Source organism: Meleagris gallopavo, chromosome Z (assembly GCF_905368555.1).
Source record: "Meleagris gallopavo chromosome Z, MGAL_WU_HG_1.1, whole genome shotgun sequence".
NCBI lineage: Eukaryota > Metazoa > Chordata > Aves > Galliformes > Phasianidae > Meleagris > Meleagris gallopavo.
Window position 1 is genome coordinate 68,453,796 of NC_139435.1, and position 21,565 is coordinate 68,475,360.

A 21,565-nucleotide genomic window follows, 5' to 3' on the forward strand; every position below is an offset into this window, starting at 1 on the left:
CAGGTTGCCCAGAACCATGCCAGGCATCTTTTGATGATCTCCTAGGAGGAGACTCTACAACCTCTCAGGGCAACACGTCCCAGTGTAACCCATACAGTAAAGAAAAGCTGTTTGATGTTCAGAGGGAACCTCCTCTGTCCCAATTTGTGTCCATGAGCTCTTGTTCGAGCAGTGGCACAACTTAAAGGAGCATGGCTCAGCCTTCACTGTGTCCTCCAATCAGGTTACTATAGACTCCCATAAGATCTCTGCAGTGTCTACTCCACTCCAGACCAAGAATTCCCAGATTTCTCAGCCTTTCCTCCAGTGAGGAGGTGAGGTGAGGTGCTCCAGTGCCTTAATCAAAGGACATCTACACGGTCCCTTTGCTACACTGCATAAATGGGATGAAGGGCTTTTAAAGAAAACAATATAAACTGCATGTTTTAAAGTGCGATTTGTCAGACAAAATACAAATGGATATTTGCAGTTATGTTTCAGTTTCCACTGAAGAAACACATGCCACTGCCATAATATTATAAAACATTTGAAAGAAAAAAAAGCTCAGAATTAAAATCTTGCTATTTTGATATTTCCAGTACTTTTTCCTTTTTTTTTTTTTTTTTTTAAATCTGAAAGATTTTATGAAATGCTTTTATCTCAGCAGAGAAACTTGAAATGGAAAAAAATGTTCCAACTTTTCTCTGAAAACTTTACTCAAAGGCCCTTAAGTGCTAGAAGATCATTTTTAATTCTTTGAAGTGCACTTAACATTAATATTTTATATATCTAGATATATTAATAGAATATAGAAAATTAATCAAGTTATAGTACTCTCAGAATTCAGAGTTTAAGAGGTTAGCACAGATTAGCTACTCAGGACTCTTGCTAGAGAATATAGTTGCAAATAAACAGTTACAAGATTTGTCCCTTTGTAATTTAAACTTTTATGCCTTTTTATTATTCTTTTCAATTTTGTTTTTCTTTTTCTTTCCTTTTTTTCTTTTTCTTTCTCTTTCTTCCTTTCATCCTTTCTTTCTCTCCCTTCCTTCCTTCTTTCTTTCCTTCTTTCTTCCTTTCTTCCTTTCTTTCCTCCTCTTTTTCTCTTCCTTCCTTCCTTCCTTCCTTCCTTCCTTCCTTCCTTCCTTCCTTCCTTCCTTCCTTCCTTCCTTCCTTCCTTCCTTCCTTCCTTCCTTCCTTCGTTCCTTTTTCTTTCTTTCTCTCTCTCTCTCTTTCTCTCTTTGTCTCTCTCTCTCTCTCTTTTTTCTTTTGAATAAAAAGAGCATTTTGACTCATTCAAATGAATTATACCAATTTAATTCCACAAAGATACTTAGAACCATAATTTCTCTCAACTCCTTGAAATATTCAGAAGGAACATTTTAAGCTCTTTGATTCTTCAGTTTTGGGGTTTCCAATGAATTTTTGTTTACTCTTTTTATGATCTGACCTCCTTTATATGAACCTCCTTTCTCTCCAGGCTCTCCAATAAACTTGCTACTGCTGTTTTTCAGTCCAAATCCCAGGAGCAAGGATTGCATAAGCAATTCAAATTGTCAGGTGACCTTTATTTTCATAATTTATATGATTTTTAAATTAACTAATTTACTTCTAGCTACTTGACTATTGTCCAGTTGAGTTTTCAATAAAAAAAAAAGAAGTATCTCATCTGTTCTGTTACTGCAAATGCTTTTTTATTCCTGAAGGGAGAGTTGGACTGGATGACCTTTTTAAAAGTCCCTTCCAACTCAAACAATTCTGTGATTCTGTGATTTTAATATTGGTATTAGAGGGTGGTAGTGAAATGTCTGTTACACTTTTCATCCACCAACTCATTCATTCAACTGATAGTCTCAGATGTCCCCCCCTAAACTTTGAATCGAGCTTAAACACAACAGCATATCCCTTGCCATGTACTACTGCCATATACTATTACTCACCTCCTTAATCTCTTCAGACTGGCAATTTTAGATGTGACTGAGTAGTTTGTAATTATCATGTCACCTTCACTACTGACTGACTTTGTCAGCTGATGTGCACACAGTGCTCCTGTGCATTTGTTGGAAACACAATTTCCTAACGATTTCTTCTAGAGTGAAATTTCTTCTGATTTGACATATTAATATCTTTTCCAGTGAGAGGTGTATTGTCAGCACATGACACAGTACCACAACACAGCTGGTTGGGCTCTAGATTCTGGCCTATCAGTGGAAGGACCACTGTCTCAGAAGCAGAGCTTATTTGGTAAAATTTCATACCATCAATCTGCTTCAGAAGCCAGTGTCCATTTAGAAGCAAATTAGCTTAGGTGCTACATGAAACTGTACTGGGAAAAAACGTTTATCTCAAGAGTTTTATATTCCATTCTAATTTACTTTGTCAAATGCACACAGAATTTCTACAGATATGTGAATCCTTCACTATCAGCAAAAGGAAGCTACTAATACTGAGCAAGGAACATTCTTTGCTCAGGCAAACTTCTTAAGGACAAGGTTTCTTGATTATCATACTATAACTGCATTTCACGTGACATATTTATTAGATACTGCTTATATCTTTAACCTTTCCTTCTTCAGAATAAAGAACTTCAAACTTTTCTTACCACATTTTTAATTGTAAATAGTGAAATGCTTGCATCAATACATCTTTCATAAGAATTATGGCCATCTACAAGCTCAAGATATGCCGAAAGAGACAGACAACACAATAGGACTAGCTTTCTAGGCGATTACTCAGAAAATTAACAAAACTGGTTCACGCCACAGGCATTATATAACTGGTGAAGACCCTCTCACAGATGAATTAGAAAACTTGCAGGAACAGGATAAGATCAGAAAAAATTAAAGAACCAAAAAAACTCCATTTTTTTTTGCACCTAATGGCACATGGATTTGTAACAATTAACCCAGTGTCAACTAGCAGTATTATCCAGCACAAATCCAAGGACAAGGTCAGAATGTTTAAACCATCAGGTATGGCTCTTTAATACAGACCACACTCAAGAGACTGAAGAAGGACAAACTGAAAGAAAATAAAACAATCAATTTCCTAGGTGATATATTGTAGAGTTTTATCTATTTTGGTAATGTAGTACTTGTAAACTGTGCGGTATCTAGTCTCAGCAATATACTGCAGATACTTCCAGATCCTCAAGGACAAGCTATACAACTGGCAGTTGTAATTACAATGATGGGTAGTATAATGACAATGTGCAATACAGTGATTGATGTCTCATGCCTGTCAATAGTCAAGAAGTATTTGGATAAAGACCTTAATAATATACTTTAACTTTTAGTTAGCCCTGAAGCAGTCAGGCAGTTGGACTTGATTTTTATAGGTTCTTTCCAACTGAACTGCTCTCTTCTGTTCTATTCTATTCTATACTGTTCTCAACTCATTTTTCTAGTGGAAAGCCTCATTATCATAGTGTCTACCTGGACAGTGCTAAGTAGGGTTTGTACACATTATGAAAGCATAACTGAGCCAAATTCATTCCAGAAATAATTCACCATGACAAGCTGTAGATTACAATTGACAAGGATGGACTTATCACATTATGTTCTACATAACACATTTTTGAATTGTGATGACATACTAACTTCTGCCAATACTTAAAAACAGAAAGGGTTTAAGAAAATTAAAACAATTGTGACAGTTGATAGAATAAATAGAACAATCACTTGGTAATAGAGGAGATAAAGCCCAGAACCATATGATGAGCCATTCTGATCCTACCAGCTAGGTATTTCAGAGATTCTACTCCTAGTGCTTTCTCAAAACAGCAACAACTACAACAAAAAGCAAACAAAAAAGAAAAGGAACAATTTTTACATTCATTTTTCATTTTTCAATTCCAGAGATCATGATAGTTCTAAGTCAGCATGTATACAAAAACAAAACAAAACAAAACAAGGCAGAAAAATACCAACCAAAACAACCACTACGAAGTAAGATGGATTGAGCCTGAACTTTGCTGATGACCTAATCAGTCCTCAGGTAGTTATCCTTCTCTTGACTGTCCTGTTGATGTAATATCCCTGCTATAAAGAGAACACACTGAGCATGCAGTCAGCACTGCAGCATATTCAATTTGATAATTAGATAATTCCCAGATGTGACAGCATTCTCAGTGCATTTTTCATATTGTTCTTTTATTTGACTTCTGTACTCTTTAATATAGAGCACTGCACCAGCTCTCTGTACTAAGGTCCCTCTTCTTCCACACAGCAAAACCTGTTGTTTTCAAGGAATTCAGAAGATTGTCTGCTATTTGTAAAACACACATACATAGTCTCTGGTCTCTGGCTAATATGGTTGATAAAGAAGGAAAAAGAAAGATGACTGGTGTTTTAAAATGAGGAAGAGTTTCAGCAAACTCTATCAGTTACACCATCTCGAGTAGATTTACAGAAAAATATTTGAAACTGTTCCAGTACAAAAGACTAGTGCAAGAAGTTATAAAATGCAGTTATAAAACTAAAACTGCAACTAATTTATACTTTATAAGAAGAAACATTCAAATTTGGTACCGATATTTTGATGGAAATTATCCAAAATTATTTGAACACTTGGTGTGAAGTCTGGACATACCAGTTGCACAGCACATTTAGACAAAGCTCTGATCTGTAGAACTCTTGACTTTGCCTTATGTATTATAAACCATTAAAATTGGTTTTACTAAATCAAATTCCATGAGCAACTAAAAAATGCTAGTATGTATATATTTACACATATTAATTTATAAGAATTCATATTAGATACATATAACTGTACTCAGTGAGGAAGCTATCCTTAGTATCAGCTTACTAAAGCATCATACACTCTCAGCAACTAAGAAGATTTTGGTTTAATGAAACAGCACAATTCGTTACACATTTTACTGCGGAGCATCATTAATAAAAAACTGCTGCACTGGCCCTTCTGGGAACTCAAGTCTGACAGCAATGTCTTCAAGAGCAACACAAGCAATCTTGGAGAGGCTGCAGCATCTTTTTCCTCCAACCCAATGCATTAGCTTGTAACAGAGGACAGACTGAACAAAGCACAGGTATTGTTTCCCTATTTTTCACTAACCACCTACCAATCATTCCTCACAAAAGATATTATCATATACTGCCTATCTTTCTTATCCTTCTATTGTCTACTCACTTATCCTAGGAAAAGTATTCAGAGATAAGATCATGGCTACCAAAACTTATCCTGCTGAACCTCTGTGCATTGATGTGTTATGAAGAGGAAAGCAGAAAATCCTAATAATCGAATACAAAGTGAGGGAAAGCTTACTGCCTTTTAATGGATAAACAAAGCAATAAAAAAGAAAGATGTACTTTAATGGCAAACACAATACACAATGAACACATTTCTTTCACAGCATATATACCCCATCTACAGAAAGAAAAGAAAATGCCACATTCAGGCAGACTTAAAATTGACATTATTTCCAGACACAACACAAATGGGAGACAATTCAATAAGCTTTGGGATAAAGCAATAAACACCAGTCAGCCTCAACTGACCTAGCAACACCTTGTGAGATGTATTAATTTCTCTGGTTTCTATTACCAGAAATGCAACTTGATAGAGGAGAATTTGTTTTACCTTAACTTGTTTCATAACACTGTACCTAAAAAATGTATACCTGGTTTTATAAAAAGAAAATTTTAATTTAGACTAAGTAAAATAAAGAAGAGTTATGCTGCTTAATTACAAATTTAGTGAGGACATCAATCATTTGATTGCTAGCATATGGTTCACCCACTGACCCACACCATATTCTTATCTCTAAATCACAGGGGTATGTATTTGAAGGGTTTACTACTTGATGCATAAGGAATTTGTTGGATGATTGCAGCCAGAGGGTTATTGTCAATGGCTTTATGTCCAGGTGGAGGCCAGTGATGAGTACTGTCCCACAGAGGTTCATCTGGGACCAATATTCTTTAACCTCTTTATCAGTGACATAGACAATAGGATCAAGTGTACTCTTAGCAAGTTTGCAGAGGACACCAAGCTGAGCAGTGCAGTTGATATGGCAAAAGGAAGGAATGTCATCCAAAGGGACCCTGACAAACTCAAAAGGTGGGTCCATGTTAACCTAATGAGGTTCAACAAGGCCAAGTGCAAGGTGCTGCTTTTGGGCTGGGACAGTATGAGACACATGTACAAAATAAGAGAAGAATTCATTGAGAGTAGCCCTGCCAAGCAGGACAGAGGGATCCTGGTAGATGAAAAACTCAGCATGAGCCAGGAGTGGGTGCATGCAGCCTGGAAGGTCAATTGTATCCTGGACTGCAACAAAAGAGGGGTGGCCAGCAAGGCAGGGAGGTGATTGTCTTTCTCTACTTTGCCCTCATGAGGCCTCACCTGGAGCACTGGGCCCCCCAAATCAAGATCGATGTGGAGATTTTTGATAGGGTCCAGAGGAAAGCCATGAAGATGCTCAGAAGGTTGGAACACTTCTCCTGCAATGACTGGTTGAGGGAGCAGGACTTGTTCAGTCTGGAGAAGAGAAGACTCTGGGAAGACCTCATTATGGCCTTCCAATATTTAGAAAGCAATTATGAACAGGAGGGAAATAAAATTTTTACATGAGTAGACAGTGATAGAACAAGGGGGGATGGTTTTAAATGAGCGGAGATTTAGAACCAGTTTAAGTGAGGGGAATAGATTAGATAGAGGGGGAAAGTTTTTCAAAAAACGGGTATTTAGGTGCTGAAGTATGTTATCTGGAGAGACTGTGGATGCCCCATCCTTGGAGTTGTTCTAAGGTACACTGGCTGGGATTCTGGGTAGCCTGATCTACTGCTTGATCCAAAGTGGCTGGAAACCCTTTGAACTTGATGGTCTTTGAGGACCCTTCCAACCCAAGCCATTCTAGGATTCAAAGATTCCATGAAATAGCTAGTTGCTTCTTTTATCGTGATTAACTTTGCATTGTTTTGCTCACATGTGGCACAATGAGACTGCCACTCTGAAAGACAAAGAAATTATCCACAATGTCCTTGTTGCCCACCAAGTGCAACCTTGACCACCTTCTGTAATGAGGTGACTAGCTAGGTGTCCAAAGGGACTGCAGTGGGAGTTGCATGTCTTGATTTCAGCAAAGCCCTTGATATGATTATCCAAATACTCACTGTAGTCATAGGGAGGTCTGGCCTCTTTATGGATATGACAAGGTGAGGAGCTGCACTGCAGAAGAGGCCCTGTGTGGCAGCAAGTTGCCAAGAGGCAGCAGTGCACCTGCAAAGCAGACCAGTACCACCACTGAGACTGAGGCTCAAGGTTTGGGGTCCCAGCACAAGAAAGACCCTGGTATGCACAGGTGAGTTCAGCAGAGGGTCATTGTGATGGCCAGGGCTAAAGAATGTCGTTGAGAGATCTGTGTTTCATCAGCCTTAATAAAGTGTTGAACAGGAGACTCTGCTCATGGCTTCAACCATCTCATGGGGATGGGGAAGTATAAGAAAGAGAGAGAGGGAGAGACTCAGAAGTGCATGACAGTAGGATGAAAGTAACAATCACAGGTCAGCAAATGGCAATTTCTGACTCAACATAATGAAAAATTCCTTTGACTACTGAGAGGGTGGTCAAACACTGGAGCAGGATGCCAGTTTGAGCTGTGACATCTTCATCCATGGAGATCCTAAAAATTCAATAGAGCAAGGCCCTGAGCAGTACAACCTATGTGAACCAACATGGAGCAGGATGGTAGGCTAGCTGAACTCCCACTGTCTCTTCCAACCTTCCTGATTCTGGAATTATATGTAATCAGTAATTAGCTGGTAGTTCCTCCTGACTTGGACATGTATAAAAATGTATAAAAACCACAGCAGCTTTTACTGTTTTCCTTTGTATGAACAGCACAAATCAAAGGACAGCCTGAATATTTTTATATTCATCACATATCCTCCTTCTTCAATTGAAAGAATTAAAGAGAAAATATTTTTACAACTCTACTTACCTCTCACTTAGTTTGATGTTCTTCAGTTGTATACCTGGTGTAACTGTCCTTTGCATGATGCATGCCAGTAAATGTGTTTGTATGGATTTAAATTATGGTGCATCAAGGGCAGGACGGATATTAAAAGTAAAATGAAAACTGACAGCTGTCTAATTTGGTGCATTATATGATACTTCAATAGCATTAATGTAATTCTGGTTTTCACTCTCAATTTTCTGAAAGAACAAATAGCCTGGATATAGCATATTTGTACGACAGGCATGCTATACAATATGGTTCATAGAAACAATTCTGTACAATCACGGCATTGTGTTGAGTGTCTTCTCAAATGTGGAAAAAAAAGACCCAGGCTGACACTAGATGTTTGCAAAGATTATATAAAGACTCTCACTTACTTTCACAGTACATGCCCGCAGGCTCTGCTTTAGCAGATGATTTTGGGAGATACCATTACCAAATCTCCTTCACCGATATCACTCTAGACATCTCAGGGAAAAGAAAAGAAGGTGTCTCTCTTATGGTAGATAGTAGTGCACAGCACTGCAGAAGTTCTCCCATGTGCTTCAGCAAAACATGCAATTTAATGCAGATGGAGGGAGGAAAGGAGTCAGCTGTGGCAAAGCTTTTGGCTAACAAATGTGACTCACATATGACTGGCTTTTCTCATTCTGGTAGTTCCAAAGAAGACAAACACTTCAAAGTTAGAGAATGAAAAGTCAAGAATGCAAAGTGCAGTAGGGACTACTAGAATCATCTCTCGGCTCAATTGTTGCTTTCATCAGTTATGTTATTACACCATGGAGTGCTTATAACTGGCTTCTGAAATCTTTTTCTAAAAGTTTCAGCTAGGGTAGATTACATTACCATTAAAGAAATAGACTTTCATTATTCAAAAATATTTATGAGAAAGAGAAACAGGAAGGTGATCAGATTTATACATTAAGAACATAAATTCTACACAGTTTGCACAATCATAATTTGAGGATGTTGTGTAGAACAAGGAAGGAAGCCTTATTGATTACCACAAATATACATGCCCAAATTCCTTTGTTCTTCTGTTCTGTATTCCATACAAGCCAAATGTCAGATTGTTCATTATATCTGTTGAGCAAAAGTACACTGTTCACAATCTGGCATTTCACGAATAAGCTTAACCTTTCTCCACCCTCTCTCCTCCACCGCATCACCTACCTTTTTTTCCTTACTTAGTGTCTCAGACATCTGAAAAGTTTTACATTAACATTTTCAATAGTCTCAGGAGATACTGAAGGAAACTCAGTTATCCATCAATTCCCTTTGTGTGGCCTTCCTGTGAAAAGAAGGCTTTGATACGCAAGGAGGTCTAAGTGAATCAATTTGTATTTTCTGGATTAGTGCACTTAATTCTGTATGGTCTGTGCAACTTGATGCTCTTGGCCATTACATACATACAACTAGCTATTTTTAAAACTTCATGAATTCATGGTTACTGCAGTAAACTATTGTGTGTCCACTTCCCTGGGGAAAACCACTGTGTTTCATTGCCTTTAAAACTGATTTGCATCACCTATATATTCAAGCCAAACTTTCTACCATTTCATTAACTTCTGCGGATTTCCCAAGCATTCACTCACTTCTTAGTGCTGCTCAGAGAATAAACAACCCTGTCATTAAACACTGAAATTATGATGTGAAGAACTCTTAGACAGAATGATAGACTAAAAATTATAGGGTTTACGCTTTATAAATTCTCACTATTTTGTATATGCATGATTTCCCTCATCTAAAAGATGGTTCTAAGAGTCTTCACAGAAGAATATACCTAAGCACTATATTTTTAGAAATCATGCATTCACAAAATTAAACAACTTCATTCTTGAAATGACAATGACGACACTACATAGTGATAAAAAGGAAGAAGAAATTACCCAGTATGGTGAAATTCTCAGTTCAAACAAGGCAAACAAATTGAATAAAAAAAAAAAAAGCAAAGTCCTGCAACTAGGGAACTCATGATGTTCTAAAAATAGTGCTGTGCATGTATGTAGTGGCACAGAGAAGAGAGGAACGCAGACAGCTCTTAAAAAAAGCCATGCACCCACACAGGCTGCAGTCTTACTGGAAAAGTTGACAAAGAGAGATACCAGCAGCAACAAATGCTGAAGGCTACCTGGAGTAGAGTGTTGCCAACAGGTGGAGGGAGGTTACCCTTCCCCTCTATTCAGCTCTGGCAAAACACATCTGAAATGCTGTGTTGAGCTTTGGGCAGCCCAGCACAAAACAGACATGAACTTGCTGGAAATTGACTAGCACAAGGCCACAAAAATGAAGACGTAACTGAAGTGATACTCACATGTAAAGAAGCTACTGACAACCAGAACTTTTCAGCCTGGAGGATAGAGGGCACTGAAGAGGCAACCAGAGTTTTCTTACTTGTAATGAGAAAACGCTTCATCTAAACACAAGAAAGGACTTTTCTACTGCCAGGGTGTTTGAAGACATGAATCATTACCCAGATGCTGTGGAATCTCCATTCTTGGAGATACGCAACATGGAACAGGGCACACTATTGGGCAACTGACTCTGCTTTAAGCAGGGAGGGTTGGACCGATGATGCCATGTGGTGTCTCCAAATTCAGCCTTTCTGTGATTGTGTGAAAGGACACTCTCATTGCAATGTGTAATACATCTGTGAGGTTGCTAACATTATATTTCTCATTATACATTTTAAGGTGATGTTAACTGATTTACAGACAAGAAATATTTTTTTCCAGGCCTTAAATCAACATGATTTCAACATTTTAGTTGATTTATACCCATGGTGAATTAGGATTCTATATAGGTCTTGGCCTTCAAGTAAATATGGAGACTGTTTCTGGATTATTTTTAAACCTTTTCTAACTATACTCTGTCATCTTTGGAATCATAGCATGTGGTATCCAATCAGTGACATCTGTGTATCAGTATAAAACACTGATTCCTTACTTGTTCTAAGTGTGGCAGAATGCTGTGTGCATATCTGGCATGGAGGAGCAAGAAAAGAAGAAGAAAGATAATGATATTTCAATAGACAAACGCACATTGAAGAGACTTCTGCATGGGACTAGTCCAGTATTCTGCTCAAAATCTGCAAATCAGATCAAGCTGCTCAGAGGCTTTTTTGGTCAGATATTGAAGACACCCAGGTGTAGAGGAGTCACATCTCAAAAGGGCAAGCAGAGAATGGGGAACGAATCTCTGCCACTAAATAGTATATTGAATAATGAATTTTATCTGGAAACAAGAATTGGCAACAATTTCAGGAAAGCAGGAAATTTGGAACCAATTAAAAAAGCAATTCCACCACACAATAAACAATTAATTTACTGTTGTGAAACACCACTGAAACCAAGGAATTAATTAGAACTGCAAAATGTAGTGGGCAGACTTTGAGCAACACTATTCTGAATTGCAACTATCACTGCTGAAGTACACTTTATAAGAGATACACTGAATACCACTTTCCAGGTAACTCCCAGCAATAAAAAAATTCTACAGATATGTAGCTTGTGGGGGTGATACAGGAAAACACCAGATAATTTCATAGCAGCAGTATGTCTTGCCTCTTGGTGCAATCAATAGCAAGCACAGACGTTTACTAATAGAGATGCAAACCAGACAAAATGGGGCAATCCAGTTTTCCTTAAATATTTCCAGATGGATGTGAAATGCTGCTGGCAACTTTCTTCTGAGAACAAATATAATTACCTGCATTTTTTTTTTTTTAATTAATTAATAAAGTACCAGCAACTTGACAAAGAAGTAAGCATAGATATAACAGAAATTACTTTTCCATAACTCTTTTCTGAAACTCTTCCATAGCTCCATCTAGGAAAGCCTTACTGTAACTATCTGCCTTGTAATATCATTAAATAACATGATTTGACTTACACTTTATTTCACTATTTTGTTTAGGCTTTATCCATTGCTAATTAATGCATTTTGACTTCAAAAACAGAAAGAACAAAAGATCCTTCATTTGTTGCAACTGTTGATTCAGTTGCATCTGTATGTTGCCTCCTACTAAATATTCCCAGGAGAAACGCTTCCTTTGCAGATGGGGTAGAGAAAACACTACAGTAACCAGCAGGTTGGGAACAGAATTTGAGAAGGAAATACTCCTCTTTCAGTAGCTCAGTAGACCAACGATTCTATTTAAATAACATTAGATCCCTCCCTACAGAAACTGAGGCTTTTAACATTTTTTTTCTAAGTTAAATATCACAATTAGGCATAAACACTGCAGCCCATTACACAATCTGTTTGCAGTAATGTGGCAAGCTGCCTACTGTTTAGACATGCATGCTTCCTGGTGTATTAATTCTGTACAGGATATCACTTGCATGCTAATACTAACCTCAAAAATGAAAAAAGCACTTCCTTATCATATGCCTCTGCATTATCTAAACTTCAGTATCTACAAACGTCCTTCTTAGTATGAATTACCACTACAGCTTGGAAGATTTCCATTGCCGATGCATTCTCCCACCTGTTTAATGTGGATGACAATATGGACTTAGACAAAGATTAAGCTAAACACAGATTGGTCATGTGTACTGAGCATGGTCTTCCATTTGATCAGAGTACCTTGTTTCAGCTTTCTGCATTGGTTTTAAGGCTCCTGAGGTTCTTTTGGTCATTTAGTTGAATTTCTATAACCATATTCTTTACTTCCATGCTAGTTGTCTCATGTTGGAGGAAAGGACTGTCACAAAGATGTAACAAAGATGATAGAAAAGGTTATCTCCTAAATTCTACTTGGTATCTAGATTGAATGCTTGTGCTTTCTTGTATATAATGGGAATGGATCCTCTTTTGCTGTTCTACTGAATGAAATCAGAAATAGTGAATCCCAGGAAATGCCAGAAATTTACTGGGAAAAATGAAACTAAAAAAATCACTTTCTGGATTTCCTCTTCCTCATTCACAATGATTGAAGGCATCTGCACAGGCACCAGATGCTCATTTAACACTCTCCAAGGTGTGTGCAATCCCAGCTAATTAGGAAGTCTTCCTGCCACTACAAATACACCACTTCTATAAAGCACATGCAAGACCTCAAAGTTTGCACAAGGTGTCTTCTGAGTCACTTTGCAGCACTAGGAAGATTTGATAACAAATCCTGTGCCACATCTCAAGTATATTGAATGGCAAATATATTATGTGAAACAACGCTAAACAACTTTTCTGTTTATAGGTTCTACACCAATCTATCTATTGTTAGATGTTACCTTCTCAGTGGCTTATCCTGAGTATGCCTTTGTAAGCAACACGGAACTGTCAGGAAAGGCTCAAAAGTGCAGATAATTTTTGAAGAGAGGAAGCATTAACATCTTTTTCCATCATAGAATATGTGTGTACCAAGTAAACGGTTTCTGAAATGTAGGGTAAGATAAATACACTGTAATTAATACAGTCTTTATGAATAACTCTCAGTTTGTGCTGAAGGCAAATATACAGTTTCTAGATTCTCAGATATGAAGATTGCTGAAAAGAATGGGCAAAAATGGTAGAGCTGGGAAGAGCTGCAGGACCACATGAGATCCAATCCTCTTTATTACTGCTGGTTAAGCCTAGCTCAGGCCAGGATTATCAGTTACAGGAGATTTCCTAAATGGATTATACTAGGCATGGGAAGTCATGAAAGAGGAGGGGTGTCAGCAGTGACATATTAACAAGAACAACAACTTGGAAAGGAGAAAATGAAGAAATAAAAAGAAACCATAGGTCATACATCTACTATTGCTGCTTAGAAGACGTATATGGACAAAAAATACCACTGATTTTCAACCATTTTTACTGGTAAGAAAACACTGGAATGTGAAAAGTTGAAAATTTGCAAAAAACCCCACAACATTTTGAAATCTTAGACCATCTGCTTTAATCCCCTTGAATTTGAGAACTCTGAAGTATTTCTATGTGCTTATTTTTCTTTAAAAAAGGGCTTCTTGACTTCATGTCTGCTTATACGCATGGCTTAGAAATTTAATTCAGCTTCTTCCACAGAAATAGTTTGGTAGTCTGACTCCAGGCTATACTGCAGATTTGGTTTGCATGACTGAAAGGATGCCAGTGATTACCATGGCCAGAAATTGGATGTAACCAGCAAACAAAAGACATTAATTAGTATATTTCAGGTCCTTAGAACACTGTAAACACATCTGTAGTACCACCACAGCATTTTACTAGTTTACCAGTCCCAGGTTTCTTGGTCTCTCACAAGAGGCTGAAGAAAATCTAGGATAAGAGAAATTTGTGTCTGTCTGATCAGATACTGATCCTACATATCTGGAGGCTGTATTCAAGGAAATAAATGCTATGACTGTCTTATCTAGCTGAAGAAAGGTGATAAATACAAATTCTGTCACTTCAAGAATTGTCATGATTTGTTCCCTCCCCAACTTTGTCTTACTCCAAAAAGCTAAAATACCAGAGAACATCAGAATTGAATCATATTTTTTCTGCACTTACAATCAGCAGGTTGTCAAAATTCAGTCTCTGAAGAGGAGGATGCTGTATCAGAACTTCACTCTTTATGGAATTTGTTAGCAATTTATAAACTTTCAAGTAACTTGAGAGGATTTTCAAAGGCTATACTTATGGAGCAATAGGAATATACTGGAACAGTAACTACTGTTAATTGCAAAGTTTCAGACACAGATAAAGTCTATGGTTTCTGATACACAGAAGTACTCACTATTTGTTTAAATGTAAACCTGAAATCGGGTCTGCAGATGTCAATGGGAACATCTGCATGCATACAGCTATTCTGCTGCTAAATTAGCTAGTTGAGTCAGCATCTAGTGCTGAAATTCCACTAACATTCACTGCCTGCAAAAAGGCCCTACTGCATACTTTTGGGCTGGATAGAATACATCCTCCATGCAGTTCTTTAAAAAAAGTAATCAGAGAGACTCCCAGATCAAGCATCTTCTGTAGGTACAGTAACTGGGACTTCTAGAAACACCAGCATTCAAGGTGAGTGAGATGTCAGCACAGCTGGCACGTGGGAAACATCTGTTCCCTGAGCAATTTATCAACATTGTGCCGTGATCTGCCCACCTCACATGTGCATGAAAACCTGCATAATAAACTAAGTACAATCCAGCATGCATGCTCAGGAAAGAATACACAAAGCTCTACCATACAGAAAAATTCCACATTTAAAATTTGTTTCCCTTTGTCATTTTGGCAAAGTAAATGCACAAAAGTCTCTAACAAAGAAAGCAGAATACACCAGCTGCCATAAGCTATCTTCGGGGAATGATGCTGGCTTTCCTTATTGAAACCTCAACCTATCTGAATGATAAAGTTGTATTGACAAAAAATGTTGCAGATGAGAAGTCTCTTAAAGTATGTTTTCTTCCAATTTATATACATAAGACAGTTCAGCATTGAATATTAAAAAGGTCAAATCACTGATTTTAAGGGGGAATAAGGAATAAGTACAGGCAGATTGCACATATAATTTTGAATTTGTCTAGCTGCTTTATAATGATTCATGCAACACCAAACATGGAAACACTTTTTCCAGCCATTTTTCTCTACATTTCATCATCTGAGCTCCACTGAGATCTCATTTCTACTTCTCATCCTTTCCTTAATCCTTCACTTTTTTCTCATCATGATGGGTTTCCCATGATTTTCCCAGTGCTTTTTTCCAAGTTTCCCAAGTGCAAGGTCCTGCACCTGGGTAAGGGTAATCCCAACCACGGGTACAGGTTGGGCAGAGAATGGCTTGACAGCAGCCCTGAGGAGAGGGATTTGGGGCTGTCAGTTGATCAGAGACTCAACATGAACTGGCAGTGTGTGCTTGCAGTCCAGAAGACCAACTGTATGCTGGGTTGCATCAAGAGAAGCGAGACCAGCAGATCGAGGGAGGTGATTCTGCCCCTCTATTCTACTCTCGTGAGAACCCACCTGGAGTACTGTGTTCAGTTCTGTGGTCCCCAACACAAGAAGGACATGGAGCTGTTGGAGCAGGTCCAGAGGAGGGCCACAGAGATGATCAGAGGGCTGGAGCTTCTCCCCTACAAGGACAGGCTGAGAGAGGGGGGGCTCTTCAGCCTGGAGAAGTGAAAGCTCTGAGGAGACCCTACAGTGGCCTTTCAGTACATGAAGGGGGCCAACAGGAAAGGTGGGGAGGGACTTTTTACAAAGGCAGATAGTGACGGGATGAGTGAAAATGGCTTTCAACTGGAAGAGAGTCGATTCAGACTAGATATTAGGAAGAAGTTCTTTACTGAGAGGGTGGTGAAACACTGCAACAGATTGCTCAGCGAGGTTATGAGTGCCCCTCCTTGGAAGCACTCAAAGCCAGGCTGGATGGGGCTGTGAGCAACCTGGTCTCGTGGGAGGTTCCCCTGCCTATAGCAGGGGGATGGAACTAGGTGATCTTAAACGCCCTTTCAACCCAAACCATTCTATTACTCTGGTAATAGTTTCTCATTCTTTCATCTACTAATTGGGTTATTCACTTGCTCTAAGGAGTTTAGCTCTATTTGAATCCAACAGGTATAACAATGCCTTTTCTTCCAAAGCCCAATCTATTGCAGAATGGGATGCTCACTGCCATCCAAAGAGTACTTGTGAGATTTACTATTTTTGGACCACGATAAGCCAAGTCTGTATATTATCCGGCTTATTCCATGTTATTAACTATCTGAGTATTGCATGACCAAGGAGCTTACCAGGTTTCCAGTGCTGCACCACAGCTTTCTCCTGTAACTAAGGGATAGAAACTTCACATATTTACAATTCCTCAGTTTCTATGCCACCAATGGGGGACAGAAAACAATGAAAGCATTGCTGTTTACTGCTGTGAGAAGTTTCTTTAGGATGCAAGATTTATAGATGGGCTACTCTATGTCCTGTCAGTGCTGAGAACTTTCATATACTCGTCAGTGATAAAATCCAAACTCAACTGGATTATTTATGTCTCTGAATCTCATTACTACTTCGTATAAGTCAGTTGGTTGCATTCTTATTAGCATCCATGCAGTACAGGCAGATCTGCCTCACAAAACGAAACAGAACTCCGGTTTCTTTCTACCAATCAGAAACAAAGGAAACCAGACTTAGCAGCATTGATTTTAAAGATAGTCTGAAGTTCCAAGAAAGATTTATTTTTGTTTGGAACAGTGTTAAGTTCTTTCTTTCTCCTGACCCGTAAGGAATGAATAACACAAGAAGGGTAAACCTTGCAATTTCTTTATGAAAAGACTTATTATATTAGGAATCCTTTCTTTGTCTGATGCATATGATCACAACACATTGCCTGCTGAAAAAGGCAGAAATTGTTTTTGCAAACTTTTCATGAGAATCTGCCTTCTGCTAATATGAGTGGGAGACTGGTGAACAGTTGCCAGCACCTACCAATTTACTGACAAGTGCCGATTAGTTTGCATCCCCAAACAAGTGTGAAATCACAAAATGAAGTTGTTGCTAGGATGGAAAGTAAGAGTATGAAAATACTTCTGTTTTAGGAAGACTGTTAATTACAATGTTAAAAAATATGATTGCTTTTCATTAGTCACATAATATACTACATGTCTGGTGCTTTTTTTTCAGTTTCTTTATCTTCCTTTCTATTAGTTTGGTATCATCTTTCTATACATACAAAATTTTAATTTCAAACGCATGGATTTTCTCCATTTCTTCATTAATGTGCAGTCTGCAGAACTCAGGCATTTATAAAGAGAAAGGTTTTTTCAGCCTTTTACCACGTTCACCTTCCTGTACATTCCACACGAACATGTCAAACATTCAGAACATAAACAACAGATCTCAATATTAAATTAAGTTTAACTTGCAACAGATTTACAGATGTACAATTTCTTTTTTTTTTTTTTTTTTTCCCTGTGAATATAGTAGTCTGATAGAATAAAACTCAAAAGTGGCTCATGGAAGACAAAATTTATATTTCACAATAGCTTGAAAGCCAACCCATTTCCACAGTGGCAAAACTCACTGAATCAATGCTAAAAATACATTTGAGTCAAATACAAATGCAAAAATAACATCAAACTTTTGTGTGTTAGGACTACATTATTCTGTATTAGGCTAAATCTAATCACTGGTAAGTATTTCTAAAGGTTTTAAACAAGTCTAAATGATTTATCGAAAGCCCACTTTACTGTTAGTCTCCACATATAAGTGTGCTTAAAAATTCAATTCAATTTTTGGAAACAAATAAAAGAAGCAGAGATGAAAACCTGAATTTTTATTCTGTTTTATTAAAGTTAAGATCTTATAATCTTTTCTAAAGGGTGACACATCTCTGTCTTCATAAGAGTTTATTACTTGGATGCAGTCTGTCTACATATTATGTGGAAAGCCGGGAAACTTCACACTTGAGAAAGATTACTTACGGGCATGACTTTTGTTATGGAGTGTGCCATAGCTTCGTTAATAATATTAATGCTAATAATAATAATAATAATAATAATTTCATTTAATAGATGCCTGGTCTTGCAAATTCTTGACGTGGTATCTGAAGCTCTTCAGTGACATCTCAGCCAGTAGCACACTGAAAACTATAGACTAACTAATATGAAGACATTAATAATGAAATAATGAATAACACAGGCAAATTACAAGATATGGACAAAGTGTCTCAGTGAAGTTAATAACAGCTTAACCTTTGTCCTCCAATGGGGAAACTGATACTCTTCAGAGTTGTGAGAGACATTCAGAATGAATCAGAGCATTGCAAGATGTTGGAAGAAGGAGTATCCAGAAAGTTAGAAGTGAATGGGAAAGAAGGAAAGTCTGTAGAAATGCGTAACAAACTATCTTTACTTTCCCAAGAAATACTTTCATAGACTATTCTGAATTTTTGAAATTAGTATTACTTTTACAAAAAAAGAGAGGCAAGAAGTGCTTTAAGAAGAGAAATATTGAATGCTAAAATCTAGAGTGTTTTAGTCTTTTTTTCACATAGAAAGTTTTCAAGATGACATTTTCAGTGCTCTCTCTTTTTACATGTTCAATACATTAAATATCAACGGATCTGAGGTAAAGCCAAACATAAACAGAAGTCAGCTTTTCAGTGGAGTTTCACTTGTTTGCAAGAGCATCTTTGTGCTTATCAAGGTGTCCACTGGACTGAGATGATTTCAAAAATTTCAAGCAACTATTAAATTCAAAGCTTCTATTTAATAGTATGTAAAAATTAAAATACTCAATTAACTCAAACTTACCTAACACAAATACATCATAATATTGCACTAAAAAAATCTTGCCTGCATTTCTTTTATTTTTCTTTGAAAAGAAGTGCATTAATCTACTTACTATTCATCATAATTTTTAACATAATTAGCTTTTGGCTTTATAGCAAATACCATGAAAGTCTATATTCATACTGAGAGGAATATGTCATAAGAGTGCAGGGAAATAAGATTCGTTCTGGAACAATTACCCTTCTAAATTACTGGTTAGAGTAAGGATATCACTTGCTTGCAATTGTCTTCAGCCTGCAATATTTCTAAGTTTTTACTGCTCAATAGCTGTGAGGAAATTATCTGGTTTAGCTTATAGTCCATGTAACACAGAATATAGGTCATTTATGCTACAGATAATAATTATATACCTTGAGAGGAATGCATTCCTCAAGGACATAACACACAAACACAATAATGCAATTCTTTATTACATTTTTTCAGCGTAGATGCAGAAAGAGATATTACGTTAATTTATACCCAAGAAATATATCATTTTATATCCCTCCCAAAAAGATCAGAGCAGAATACTTGAACTTTTAGAGGTAGCAAACCAATATTTTTTACAGAAAATAAGACTGATCTACCATATCACACAGGTTCTATAGGCTGTTATGTATCAGTCACAAAGTGCTGTGAGCACTTTTTATTTTTAGATTAACCAGACATGTTCTTAATGATTCCTCAGTGATGAAGAAAACCACAAAGTTTTCTAGAATTATTCTTTTTGTTTAAGACATTCTGTGATTCAAGGTATACAGACAGGGCAAATTTGCTGAGTTAGTAGAACTGGCAGTTCTGAAATCTGTAATTCTGATGCCAGAGGAAACCTTTGAAGCTCAAGAGAAGAGAGCCAGAAGTCTGCATTCAAAACCAAACCAAACTCTATAGCATCAGGCAACCAGGGTGTGAATCACAGATTTAAGAGAAATGTACCAGAAGTCTTACAGTTTTTTCTTATGCAAGAATGACCTAATGATTCCTTCATTCTCTTACCATTTCTCTTATTCACTTTTGCATGATCTTGAAATAATTTCAGAAATTTTGGTCTGTTTTCAAGGTACAGAAATTCCTGGAATCAGACCAATGCTTGAACTTCTACAAACATTATAGTATTTGAAAGAAAAAAAAGAAGATTAATGCAAAGGTCACTGAAATAAAGAAGTTTCATCAAAGCAAAAAGTCAGTGTTAAGAATTAAAAATAACTTAAGATAAAAGGTTTTCTTTTGGGAAAGAAAAAAGCCAAATACCTTCACTTTTAAATTTCTGTACTTTCTTTTGTACTTCTAGGGTGGTTCACAAACAACGATGCTATTTGAAGCTTTTATGTAAATCTAGTAAATAAGGTTTACTATAGCCATAGGTGGTAAATGAGAATTAAAACAACTATGTCCTATAATACAATCTTCCTTGCTACATGCGTAAGGACACAAAAGGAAAAGAAAAGCCCACATAACCACAACTATGTAGAAAAATTGAGAAGAAATAAGTAGTTCTACTTTGTTGTGGTGCAGAGTAAGTTATGTGCAGAAATAGAACCTAGGATGCATAAAGGAATAGAAGAAATAGTGCTAGAAAATGCTAAATGTTCCCGGTTCTTCCAACATCACTTTGGAGTTAGAGAGATTTCTTCCCAGATGTTGGATGACAGTCTCAACAACAGGAGTATGTTGACACAGAATAAGGATTCCTTAAATATTTATCTGCTACATGGCAGCTATTTCAAGGTCTCTGCATTTCAGCTTTGTTCACAATGGCACAAGCAAAAAGAATTTTATCCTTCAGCATCTTCACGTTTCTGCTTTCAGCTAGTTTCATCGTATCTCTAAAGCAGCCGAAAATACATGCTTTAAATTAAATATATTTATAAACATTATATATCATGGGGATTTTAATTTTTATTAAGTATGGTAAATCTTGGAAAGTATCTCTACTCTTCAATCACAGCAAAAGAGAAACAATCATTTGTGCAGCAGAAACAAAACTTGTAAGGAAAACAACAGCGATGTCAAATCATGAGCCACAAAGTCCTAACAGCAAGGCAGCAGAGCAAAGCTGAGATATGCAATGACTATAGCAGTGGACTTCTTTATTCATTAGTGCTTCCTGTACAGTACTGTTGATAAATAAAGTGCACCTGACCACCTGACTTGAATCCTCATATTTGCAGCAGAGTTATCAAGTACGTTTTTCAAAGGTTTTCTTGGAAAAAAGCCAACACCCAGAGTCCTTATTTTACTGGAAACTTACAGGTCAGGTAGTGTTGGGTTATTTCCTTCTTATCTGCATGAAAGAATGCAGGAGGGAGGAGGAGGACCAAATGATGTATCAAATAAAGACAAAGATTTCTTTCTCAGCTTAGGTTCTGTGCATCCAACAGAAAAACAT

At 37.2% G+C, this 21,565-nt stretch overlaps 2 protein-coding genes across 11 annotated transcripts in view; one reads left to right on the top strand and one right to left on the bottom strand.

Moving 5' to 3' along the window:
• LOC146542361 (uncharacterized) overlaps positions 1–16,036 on the top strand; it is a 66,828-nt gene extending 50,792 nt beyond the window's left edge. Inside the window, exons 2-3 of the mRNA XM_085214104.1 lie at positions 5,864–6,232; positions 15,764–16,036. Coding sequence (XP_085070230.1) covers positions 5,864–6,232; positions 15,764–16,036 — 642 coding nt within the window. The remainder of the gene's footprint in view (positions 1–5,863; positions 6,233–15,763) is intronic.
• LINGO2 (leucine rich repeat and Ig domain containing 2) overlaps positions 1–21,565 on the bottom strand; it is a 498,204-nt gene that overhangs the window by 188,582 nt on the left and 288,057 nt on the right. The gene's annotated exons all lie outside the window — the stretch shown is intronic.